The sequence below is a fragment of the Bombus impatiens genome, unplaced genomic scaffold (genome assembly GCF_000188095.3).
Source record: "Bombus impatiens unplaced genomic scaffold, BIMP_2.2 scf_0487, whole genome shotgun sequence".
NCBI classification, from domain to species: Eukaryota; Metazoa; Arthropoda; class Insecta; order Hymenoptera; family Apidae; genus Bombus; species Bombus impatiens.
The window spans coordinates 1,109,198-1,121,234 of NT_176906.1; the positions used below are offsets into that span (position 1 = coordinate 1,109,198).

Here is a 12,037-nt window from a genome sequence, read left to right on the forward strand (position 1 = left end):
CTGCAGTCCGCGCAGAGTTAATGGTTAAACGTGAAAGCAATGTCAAATTTATCGCTTCGGTTGCAGTTTCGTTTGAATGAAGTTAATTAACTCGAGAATCTAGTTAAACAAAGATAAATAAGAATTCTCCATTAAAAATAATATTGAAAAGATAATTAGCTTTGTGATTATAATATGTACAGTATTAGTACGCTCTTGCATTTATTTCAGCATCTACATATTACAATTAATTAAATTCAAGTACATCTGTTATTTAATACCACTTAAGAGCATTTTCGTATGATTATAAAAATGTGGTGTTATGAAAACGAAATATAGAATCCGATAGAGAGGCGTTTAATTGAAAAATAAGAATGTGTGCAAATACTTTTTGTAGTCAATGTAAAAGAGGTGCTAGTCGAAGCAATGGCCGTAATGAGAACTAACGAGTTTCACGCTGCCAGTACGGATTAAACAACTAACGACTGCATGATTGCATTTTACCAGGTTAATCAGGTCGATTAAATCAAATGGGACGCATTATACGCAGTTTCCACACTTTATTTGCAAATACGGAAGCCGCGTAACAGCATTGATAATGCAGTCACGCTGATTTCTGGCATAATTTACAAATGGTCTCGCCACAGGCGAGCCTGTCGGTGTTCCCGTTTTATCGTTGACTTTGTGACGAGCTGGCACCCGTTAATCGGCGAAATGGCGTGTAAAACTGAATCGAATTTCAATTGTGAAATTCCACACATGGAACGGCTAAAACTAGATGAAATCATCTCTAGTGTCGTTTCACAACTGACTTCGGCCACATCATCCATGCATCTTTCTCTGCGCATTCCGTTGTTCAGAAAAGAGAAAATTGCATTTCCGGTCTCCTACTTTTGCAAGTGAATTCCATTTTGCAAATGGCCGTACAGTGAAATCTATTCAACGATATTTCTAAAACACTGCACAACTTTTGAGGCAAGATAAGCAGAAAGATGGCAGGGATCGTGACCTGTGTCTCGAGTATAATGCATCTCCCCTTTTTACCACTTTGATCGTCAAGGAAATGAGAAAACGGAAAGGAACAACAAGAAGGTCGGAACCTGGAAAATTATAGTTCGTCCTTGATGCAAAATAGATTAATTTCTGTTTCTGTCGTGCCTCGAAGAAATACCCTTTTATGAACACTGCCGGAAGAAGTGTGCAATAACGTGGCTGAGAAACTCCATTTATCTTAAGAGGAACACTTCTGTTAATTATCTTTTCGTTAATGTAGAGGTTTTAAATATTTTTATATAAAAAGAAATGGAAGGGTGGATTAGTAAAAAGATATCTGTGGTTGCTAATTGATCGATGAGTGTCTGTAGCTGAAGTCACAAAGAAATTATATGGGAGAAACGCGCCGGTAAAGTAGAAAACTTTGAACTTGCAGTAAAAGATTGCAGAAACCTGACAGATTTCCTTATAGCCAACCGAGTATTGAAAATTCAATCCAACTGATTAAATTATGTTTCTTTGCAATTAAAACATATTAAGTATCTTCAATGTTTAAATTCGTTGCTAGTTTAGATAAGGATATTACCGATACGCTTGCTAAATGTTATTGTTAGTACACTTAAGTTTGAACGATATTATCGTTTAGTATAATTAAGAACAACGGAGACCGAAATTAATTCTCACACGACATTATTTACAGACTTACGAACCTGAGTTTCGTCTACGTAGACTGGAGCCTCTGGACTGGCCGACGTGCGGCCATAAATGTTCGACAGAGTCTGGTTCACCGGGAAGTCTGGGCCACCCTGCAATAACCATATGATCTAAAAACATCTTTACATGTCCTGTCAACGAGAAAACGATACGTACTTCCGGTAAACTCTGCGTTTTTTTAATAAAAAAAACATTGCTGTTAAGTATCGTGCTATACATATTTATAACGAAATATCGTGTGGTCGTTCAAAATGTGTAATTAACATAATCGATATTCCCATCCAACTGCTGTCATCGCCCTAATAGATTAAACATGCATAACATAATAGACTTTGACGAGCCTCGTTATTTCATAGTTTAGAGACCGTTCGACCGCCTACATTCATTGGTTCGATGCTTTTACGGTTCAGTTAAAGCAATTGCAACTTCGAAACAACGCAAAACTCAATCTACCCTGGTACAGCAGATCCTCCTTCGAATTACAGAATTCTCTATCTTCCACCCTACCCAAACCATTTAATCAAAGAATTCGCGATAAATCATTGGACGTCGCGATGTTCGCTGATGAATCCGGAGCGCACAGCGAGAAAACAAGTCTACGATTTAATTTCCGAATCAATTAGCTATTAAGCCTTAACTCGATCCCTGGTCGCAATTTAAACTTCTCGATCTAGCTCCTTGTTTTCCCTATCTTTGTCGTGTTCCAGCTGAGCGTCGTTTAACGCTCGTTCGATCTCTCGGCCAGGAAGTGTACAGCCAGGGTGGTGGCGAGGCCTGGAAAGCGCGCAAATAAATAGAGCCGGTGAGACGCAAAGTCAATTATCGTTCAGCGGGAGCTGATGGAAGTTCCGTCAGCGCGCGTACTGCGACCGCGTTAAACGAGCCAAACGGAATTATTCATGACGAACTTTCGATGCGCAGGTGTGTTTAACATCCCGCGCTACTTTTCCTCGATCTGCCCACCCCTGTCGTGCTTTACTCTTTATTAAACATGCACTACTACCCCTATCGTCCTCGGTCGCCGCAGTTTGTTTCGTCGAAAAAAAATGTCGGTACCTTCGTCACCTCGTTGCTCTCGCGTCATCAAAGAACGTGTTAAGAATTTTCTCCTTCCTCTCGCCCCTTTTTTTCTATCGGCATTCACCTGACTCGCTCTCCTTTTCTACTATCGTACTTTCCTTCGTTACAATAAATTTCACAATTTCTTTCCTTTTTGCATATCCGATGTGTTTCTTTCGTTTCATTCGACGCTGCTTAACCCATCGTGAGTTTTATCGGAAACGAAACTCCGTTAAACAGAGGAGACCGTGTGTAAACCGAGAGAGGGATTTTCGCTGCTGTGCTGAACGATAAGAAGGGATTGTCTGAAAAATAAAGGGAAGATAGATCGATCCATCCATGGTGAACGGAAATGTAAACGAAAGACCACTTTCTGCCCCGGATGTCGGCCGAGAAAAACGTCAAACCCTGGGACGAGAATACACGGCTACGTGTTTGACAAGCGGCTGGCCCGGTTTAGAGTACGTCGCCTTGCTCGTAGACGTAGTGTGCGAAAGAGACGTTGCTACGATTCTTCCTGTCTGTTTCGTTTGGATTCAAGCGCAGATATGGACGGCTGATATATTTGATTTACGCTTACCCACACGTAGAAATTAAAAGAAAATACGAAGCAAATATCCCGAAATGAGTTCTGCGTTTCTATAACGGTCGATATCTATCACGTTTACTAGATATTATATCGATTTTGTATCTAGTGATTGGAATTGAAATTATGAATGGAAAATTCGGATTAGGTAAACATTCGTTCCAATTGGTTACTAAATAGAAGATTGAATTATTATTTCAATTACAAAGTGCAATTTGAATGTTTTTATAAAATTGCTGAAACAGTTACTTTCAGTAACAAAATTGTGTAGAATTGTTAGCGAGATAAACATTTTCTCTGAGAATACTGAGTGTTTCAAAAAGTGAGGTTTTTTTATAAGCTTCTAGTAATTATCAACAAGAGTGAGGCATATTTAATTGGCATAGTTCGTACAATGAATCTGTTCAATGAAACACAACTCCTTTTAGAGCATTGTGTATTAATAAACTAAATCTATACCAATGTACAATGGCTTAGGAAAATATTCATATCTCCACCATAGAAACTTTTTATGAACATGTTATGTGCATCATGTGAAACCGTTTGAAATTTCAGTAGCATTATAACGAGACACGAGTATCGTGATTACATTAGGCAAGTTTGAAACAAACGTGAATGTGCATTTAGAAGTTAATCACGTATATTGTATATAATCACGATAGTCGAGTTTCATTACAGCGCTATTAAAATTTCAAAATGCTTCACAACTCTTACGACGTATAATATAGCTACACAAGATTTCTACAAGTGTTCGCATACTTTCATGAGCAACTGCTGACATATTTTTTAAGAATCTATGACTATTAATCAAAAAAATTGTCCATTCTACGCAACAATGACGTATGAAATTAACCGGATAGATTAACTCAGCCTGCGATTAAATTCATCCGCGTATGTGGAAGTAGAAGGATCTGTTTGAGGACACTTTGAATCTCGATCAAAGTTTCCAAGTCATGGAGGGGGAAAGTATTGTTTTCAGGTTGGAGCGCAGCTCTAAATTTATCTTGGCGAAAGTTTCCTGGCCGACGGTGGTGCCTTCATTTCGATGCATTCGAAGAGTTCCCCGGTCTCGAGATTTCAAACAGAAGCGCGCGTACGTTTGCCGAAGACTCGAGACTCGGTCTCATCTTCGGATAAACGAACTCGACGCACAAGTGCCTTTTCAATCTGTCTTCCTCTGGCTGGCTGTATACGAAGTCACGCGTGCTTTTCTTCGAGAGCGGGGTACGGAACCACTCCGGGGATTTCCGGAAACAATCAACGAGATAGTGTCAGAGAACAACAAGAATCGTTTCATGACATGAAAAAGTCGCATCCATTCAACAATAGAACCAATGTCTAATCGAATATAGGGCAAATATTAGGAATGTCGATCACACCGTGATGGATTTAAACCAAAAGGTTTCGAAAATAGTTGTAGTTTCGAATTAATAATGAATATTAATAAAAAATAATAATTGTGTTTTAATTACAACTTCTGTATTTAACTCGTTCCAAGTGCATACCTAGTGCGTTCCTATTAACAGTAATCTTAAACTCCATTTGCGATGGTCTGTTGTACCAAATAGCACTTTGCCTAATTTCAGAATAACACATTCTGAAAGCAGTAGTTACATAGAATTTGTTACATCCTATCTATTGTTCAATATGTACCACTAAAACTTAATGCAGTTTCTCGATAAAGCTATATCGAATTCGTTTACGACGAAATTAAACGAATCATCATGATTATATCGTTTAGGAATTACAAATTGACCTCTATATACGTTGTAGAATTTCAATACTGTTTGAACTTGTTCGACGTATGCCCGCTGGCACCGTGTTCGCGTCTGATGACAGTTTGACCGTAACTACTGGCAGCTGGCGTTTGCCTAGTCACCTCAGTTTAACCACAAAACGTCAGTATCCGGTGACCAGCGCCGCATCTTGGTGCTTATACGGGAGTTTAATAGGCGCGACGGTTCCGTAGCAGTTGGATATTCTCGATAATTCCCGGTTCTCGATGCTACCTCTCTCCGATCGTTGCTACTCTTGTTGGAAATTCGAGGAGCCATCGAAGAGCTTGCGAGTTTCCGCGTAAGTGAACGCGGCCGGAAACGTCGAACATTTCGAAACGTGCAAAGGATGGATCGATCCGCTATATTATCCGTGTATCGGATTGTTTTCGCCAAAAGTTCGATTCTACGTTACGAGAATTCGGATCGAAATTCCGCGTAAGAGCTGCGTTATGCGATCGTTTCGGATAGTTACAAAATATCTCTGAAACCGGAGAATTTTCGAACTTCCAATTACTTAATAGTTCGGCTTCGTATACAGTTACATTTTTCATCGACGTGCAATGCGCTCGCGAAACCTTATTTCGATGCAAGAAAAGCATATATATGTTACGTACAGAAGGGAAAAAGGAAATTGGTATTTTGACATCGAACCACTCGATCGATGGAAATGGAATTTTAGAGATGCGAACCAGACGATCGCGAAACGATGCTCAAACTGTTAGAATGAGGCGAGTTAGTCTTTGGATAATGATTCTACAAATTCTATTGTAATAGTTAGATTACTAGATTTGTCGATTATGTTAAATTGAATGCACGTTCTTCTCTTCTACTTGCGATGTTCTACTATTGCCTTGCTTGTTTCGTATATGAGATGCCTCTGTAATCGTGGTACAATCGCAAAACGAGATTCCTTATGGAAAAACAAGTCAAAAGTATGCAGTATGTTTTGATGCTCCTGCTTTGATATCTATTGATGTAGTCATACATGCTGTACAGAAACTCTTTGAACTGTAAGCTGCAAAAGTTTTCCACTAAAGCTCTACTTCAATCCTCGAAAGATATCAACTCTGGTTCTTTACCAATTTTACTATTGCACTTTATTTCTTCCACCAACCTATACATATATATTTGACGAATCCTAAAGTCATTTCCTTTAAAGAAGGGAAGTTTTATATACAAAATCTGTATTATACACTTCTGATTTACTTTTCATGGAGAATCACTTTTCCTAACTTTTGCACACTTGCGGAGACAGACTGCGTTATATCCTGTTCCTTCGTGTCTCTCGTTAATGTATCTCTTTGTACGTGTCGCTAAAAGTTGCCGCTCGATAACAATCAATTGAAAGCCGATCGTCGAAACTCGTTCGTCGACGCAACAAAAATCGGGGCGTAATAAAATCTCTCGCCTTGTGAATCTGGCGAAGCTGGTGAAAAGACGTTCCATCGATTCCGAGACGATGATCGAATACGCGCATTCCGCGATGGCGCAGAGCAATTTTCCTCTTTGATGGCGGACCTTCTGCTCCACCTCGTCATCCGTCCTATTCCCCTGTCCTTTCGTCGTTCGAGCTGGTGCGATCGTAGACGCTGCGAAGCATCAGATCTTCTCGAACAGATGAAAACGGATCTTCCAGTTCGCGCATTGCAGCTTCGTGGCACGTACTTCTTTTCCTGCCTGCAATGACTATATACATGTATCCAGTTCGATAACTCGAAATCTCCGCCCCAACTCGAGAGTTTCGCACTTGACTATTTTAGCTTGACGTTGTGTCTACTATCGTATACGAAGATGATTAATGCCTCTGAAATGATTATCCAGCATTAATTTTTCTTGGATAAGGTTGCTTCTTACGATTAGAAATTTTGATAGGAATATTTTGAAAAGATTATAATATAAACGTGAAATGTTTAATTGAGAGGAAAAAGGATTCAGGAGTTAGGAATTTTATGCTTTTAAAGTTTATCGTTTGTTCCGTGTTCCTCGGTTGTTTAATTTTCGTTGATTGAAGCAAACGAACAGGATTTACTCTGGCGTAATTGATTTTTGTGCTAGCTAGTATCAGCCAATTGAAACGTTGGTTACAAATTGAAGGAACCGATAACGCAGGTTCAACTATTGGCAAATTACATTTACTGAGTCTGTGATTGCCGCACGGCCAACAACCAATTCTATGAGATCTATTATATCGACGTATAATTAATGCTTCGGTACAGTTGCCGGTAATATTCATTGATAGCGAGTAATTTCAATAATGAAAATTATGATGTTCTGGGTCAAACTTCTGATATAAGAGTAAAATGTAATTATATTAAAAGCTTCTCTATGTATTGCACTAAAGATACCTTTATTATATCCTTCAATCAGGTTTCATTTTCTAATTTCCATAAATATCTTTTCTTACATATGCCAACGAATTTTTGTATTGCTCAAAGTAACCAGCATTGGAATTTTGTCTAATTTAAAAGTTTACACATGCTTTACCATTTACTAAAGCTTCCCGTATTCGACAAATCGTTGGCAATTTCGACAATCTTTACTCGCGGAGTTAGAATTTAGAATTTAAAAAAATTCCCGAAAATATGTTTTTGAATCATGCTCAAATCGTATTCCAACTGACGGGATTTCCAGAACTTTTTGTTTTCAATAAGACTTCCGCAAAGATTTTCGAAGGACACGCTCGCCGTTACCGTGAGAATAAAATAAGGGGTTTACTTCTTCTATATTATTTGATCTAGAGCAGCGAGACCGAATTGGAAAGGTTTCGAAGGCGGATTCGGTTCTTTTATAACGGCCCAGTACCTTTATGCGCCTTTATGCGTTGCAAAAGACCATACATATCCTTAATACTCCTTTTTTCGAAGCGGTTTTCAGCCATCTGAAAATGAGATTCCTTTGTATCGGTCTTTTTACACCGATAATTTTCCGACTCTCAGATTGTCCGCCCACAAGCTCGCGTTCAGAAATCCTATGGCGTTTCGTTATCGCGCAAATTGCTTATCTTCCGCCTATACTATCAAAAAACTTTGAAAATAGCTAAAGCCCCGACTCGATTAATTCGAATATAATAGAAAACGTACTTTATTAGAAATTTTTTGTCCTAAGATCATACAGAGCGTATTTTGTGAATTTCATTAGTACAAACTCTTGTTCATAGGTACTAGTATTAATTTATACTATTATTCATAAACCATACTCGAAAACAAATCATAAACCATTATCATAAATAAAATTTAAATAATCATAAGAAGACTGCGAATATTTATGCAGATTCTTATAAAGTGGGGTATATATTCATAGATCAGTAATTCCTTAAGCAATAAACTTTGTCAGTAGTTGCATGTTTCGCATTTGATTTTTGATAATCCACTCGTAATGATTCAAATATCAACTTAGAAATAGGGGATAAAAATACATTAGTGCAAAATTAAGTTGCAAGTAACAATTAAAGGGGGAAATCCGGAAGTACCGCTTATTTTCAGCAGGTAAAGCTATCTCTTAAAACGGAGCATTTTCGGTGCAAGCTCTAATGTTAATGGACACCCTATTCATCCCTGTCCGGATCGTAACTTGCGTATCGAACAGGGACACCCTTCGTAAGCGTGGCGCGTCGATAATCCCAGTACCGGTGCACCATGTGCTTTATAGCGTGGCGAAGCAGAGCAGAGACACCCTGCCCGAAACTAATTTCACCGGATAGCTACGGGGATCATTCGACGCCACCAAGAACGTAACACTTTTATCGTGAGATGAAAGAACGTTCTCGTGAAGCCGATGGAACGAAATACCGTCTCGCGGGGACAGGGTTTCACGGGTCAAGAGTTTCAAACGTCGACGTTGCGTCCTCCTAGTTCTCCGACCTCTCGACGTTCTTCTAAAAAGGTGTCATGTTCGCACAAGAATTCGTGCTTTCAAGTCAAGCGAATTTTTGTTTTCCCGCCTCATCGACCTTTAATGTATCGCTATAAAGTTTTCTCATATCTCTCTTCATAGTTTCCTCGATTATTCGAGAACCGAGGAATTCTCGTATCAAGATTACGCATTTTCCAAAACGCACCGCAGCAAAGACCACGCAATTACCGCGGTTCGATCCAATTTTCGTTTGTACAAAAGCGTGTACTAAGCCAAGGCTAATTACACGAAGGCGCTAGGAAAGTAATATCACGAGAAGGGTGGAAGGTCGGGACGAGACGCACTCTATCGCTCCTGTTAGTTATTACCACGACTTAAGAGATAGCATGCGTGTACGTGTACAGAGGCAAACATACATAGACCTGCAACGTCAGTTCGCTATGCACGGTAAAATAACGACCTCATTATCAACTACCAGCTGGTTGTCCTACGCTGCTATTAGTTCTTGGATATTTATTCATGCTTTTATTAAGCTCGCCATTCGGTAACTTCAAGCTTATTCGCCTGTTGCAAATTTTCAAGGTCCATTCTTCCTCTTATTATCCTATTATCATTAAACATGTCAAGTATTATCGTTCCGTATTTCTTGTTCGTTGTTTAGCCTTTATAGTTTACGAATTGAAACAAAGTGTGCTTCTCGGTGTAACAGGATATAAAGGTATTAGTGTTCGATATCAAATCGATGAGTAGAATGTCGAGACTTTTATGGAGAAAAGTTAATTAGAGATGGATGACTATCTCCGACGGAACGGGTAATGAATTTCACGAACGTCGGTTTCCATAACAGCCGAAGCATCGATCTAAATTACGATTGTCGGTCAACTAATTGTAAGCTTCCTCCGCAATCCCACGAAATTACGAGTCGATGTAATCTTCCCTGATTGCCGATGCGAATTAAGGTTTCTATTTAGAATTGACGTTGATTCCGCCGCGATGCAAGGGATCATTGAATCTTTAAAATAGTTTTAATAAGATCGTCAAATTCCATTGTTCGAAGATGATCGTCATTTGAAACGATATCGTTAAAAACTTAGATTTTAGTTCAATCATTACGTTCCTCTATGAATCATAGTCTTACATAGTTCATTGCGCAACCGTTAGGAAAAAACCATCAAACAGACGTTAAAACGAACCACATTCTGAATCCTGATTGATCATTGTTCAGTGATCGACTTCGTTTCTACGAGGATCGTAATACACTCCGGTAACCGAGGAATAGAGTACGGAAACTCAAAATGAAATGGGGCAGGACAACTTTATGATTCCATCAGTCGAAGCCAAGAAGCTAGTTTCAAACCGGTGATTCGACCGTCATAAATTCTATCCAAACTTACCGTTATCAAAGTAAAAGAGATATTCAATTTTGTCAAAACTGGATTTGCCAATTTTAATTATCAATAGCATTCGATGAAAGATTTCAATAACTTAGCACTAATTACTGCAAATTAATAAAATTATTGAAATGCATATAATAGTGTGCAAAATTTTTAGATTATCTTTCAACCCGAAATACTTTGACATGTATCCTTATTTTTCAATGAAGTCCATTTTTATTAGAATCAATATTTCAATTTCATAGCAGCAAATTTCTGTAGTCATATGAAAATATTACTAAATGATACGAATATACTTGGATCTAATTAATTAAATGTAAATGCTACAATAAACACAATTATGTACTAATAATACCTTCTGTAGCCGCTATAAATAATCTGTATGTAGCAAAATAAATTTAAAAAAGTGACATTTATAACATCATTTCCTCTATTCCTCGATTTATGATATTGTTTAGCATTCCTAGACAAGTGTAGCAATTTGCCAAAATATTCATTAACTTTAAATGATAAACATATGACCTTCTCTAACAAATAATCGTTTGTTCTCTCTATAGCAGGAGTTTCTCCAGGGATCTCGTAGACTAAGGACTTTTTGCGAAGTGAGAAAAGATGGTCAAAGATCCTAGGTTAACGGCCGAATTTAAAATTCAGAATAACGCAGGCGACCATGTTCGAGAGCTCGTGAATAACCAAAGTAACGATCACAATATATATTCTTCCGAAATGGCAACGGAACAGGACAGGTTTATGGGTTCATCGATCGGCTGTGACGCCGTGCTGTGCCAGGGCCAGCGATATAGGCTCGAGATTGAGGCCAGCAGCCCCCGGAGCAAACGCCGCGCGATATAACGTTAGAGGCGAAGTCGTTGTCACGGCGTTTGCAGAACAAGCGTATACAGGCACTCTTAGCCGATGCTTGTAAGCCGATGAAAGGAAGTCACGCACCGGCGCGTGACCGGATATAGTGAACAGGTCACGATGGTTCTGAATACTCCCTATCCTATTTCCTGTCTACCCCTTCGCTTTCTTTTGCCTCTTTATCTGCGGCTTTTTTGCTCTTTTTCTACGGTTACCTCTAACTTAAAGTATGCAAGATACTTTTTCAAATAGAATTGAATTGAACTGTTTGTGCTAGTAAAATGTATATTTTGTTTCCCTGACCGGTAACTTCTTCCCTTAACGGTAAATTTTAGTGTCCGTCTTTGAACGCAAAATTGTTAATTAAGGCCACGTGGTCCTAAGGGAGATTGTCTCCTGATGGAGACGTTAAGCTTCTCTGCAGTTTCTATTAGTATATTCGTACGTGCAATGTGTTTTGGTTGCTCGATAGCGCAGCAAGTTGCTGTGTCGATGACGAATATGGTCCAAAATTCTGGGACCTAGAATACCTGCAGTTGATAATTTGATAAAACATTATAATACTTATTTATAATTCAATTCTAATAGTTACTTGAAGAAGCGACGATAGATTTGTAGAAATGCAATGTTACGTCTATATCTGCCGTCATATTACAAGGATACAGAATGATTTCTTATCTTCAGTGAGAATTAAAGTACATCTTGAAATCTTAACTATCTTAGCATTTCGGAGACACCTTTCTATTTATGTGTATTTATTTATTTTCTCTCTTATCTCCTCCTTTTTTTCTCTCCCAACTGTTCCTTTTTCTCCCCCCCCC

The 12,037-nt window shown here is 38.7% G+C and overlaps 1 protein-coding gene across 21 annotated transcripts in view; it reads right to left on the minus strand.

The window, feature by feature from the left end:
* The window catches only part of LOC100747372 (disks large 1 tumor suppressor protein), a 537,264-nt gene that overhangs the window by 216,888 nt on the left and 308,339 nt on the right, over nucleotides 1–12,037 (minus strand). For 20 of the 21 annotated variants that reach the window (XM_012387744.3, XM_033321742.1, XM_012387743.3 and 17 more), the window contains one exon: nucleotides 1,683–1,778. The exons of the other annotated variant lie outside the window; for it this stretch is intronic. In XM_012387744.3, coding sequence (XP_012243167.1) covers nucleotides 1,683–1,778 — 96 coding nt within the window. The remainder of the gene's footprint in view (nucleotides 1–1,682; nucleotides 1,779–12,037) is intronic. 21 annotated transcript variants of the gene reach the window in all.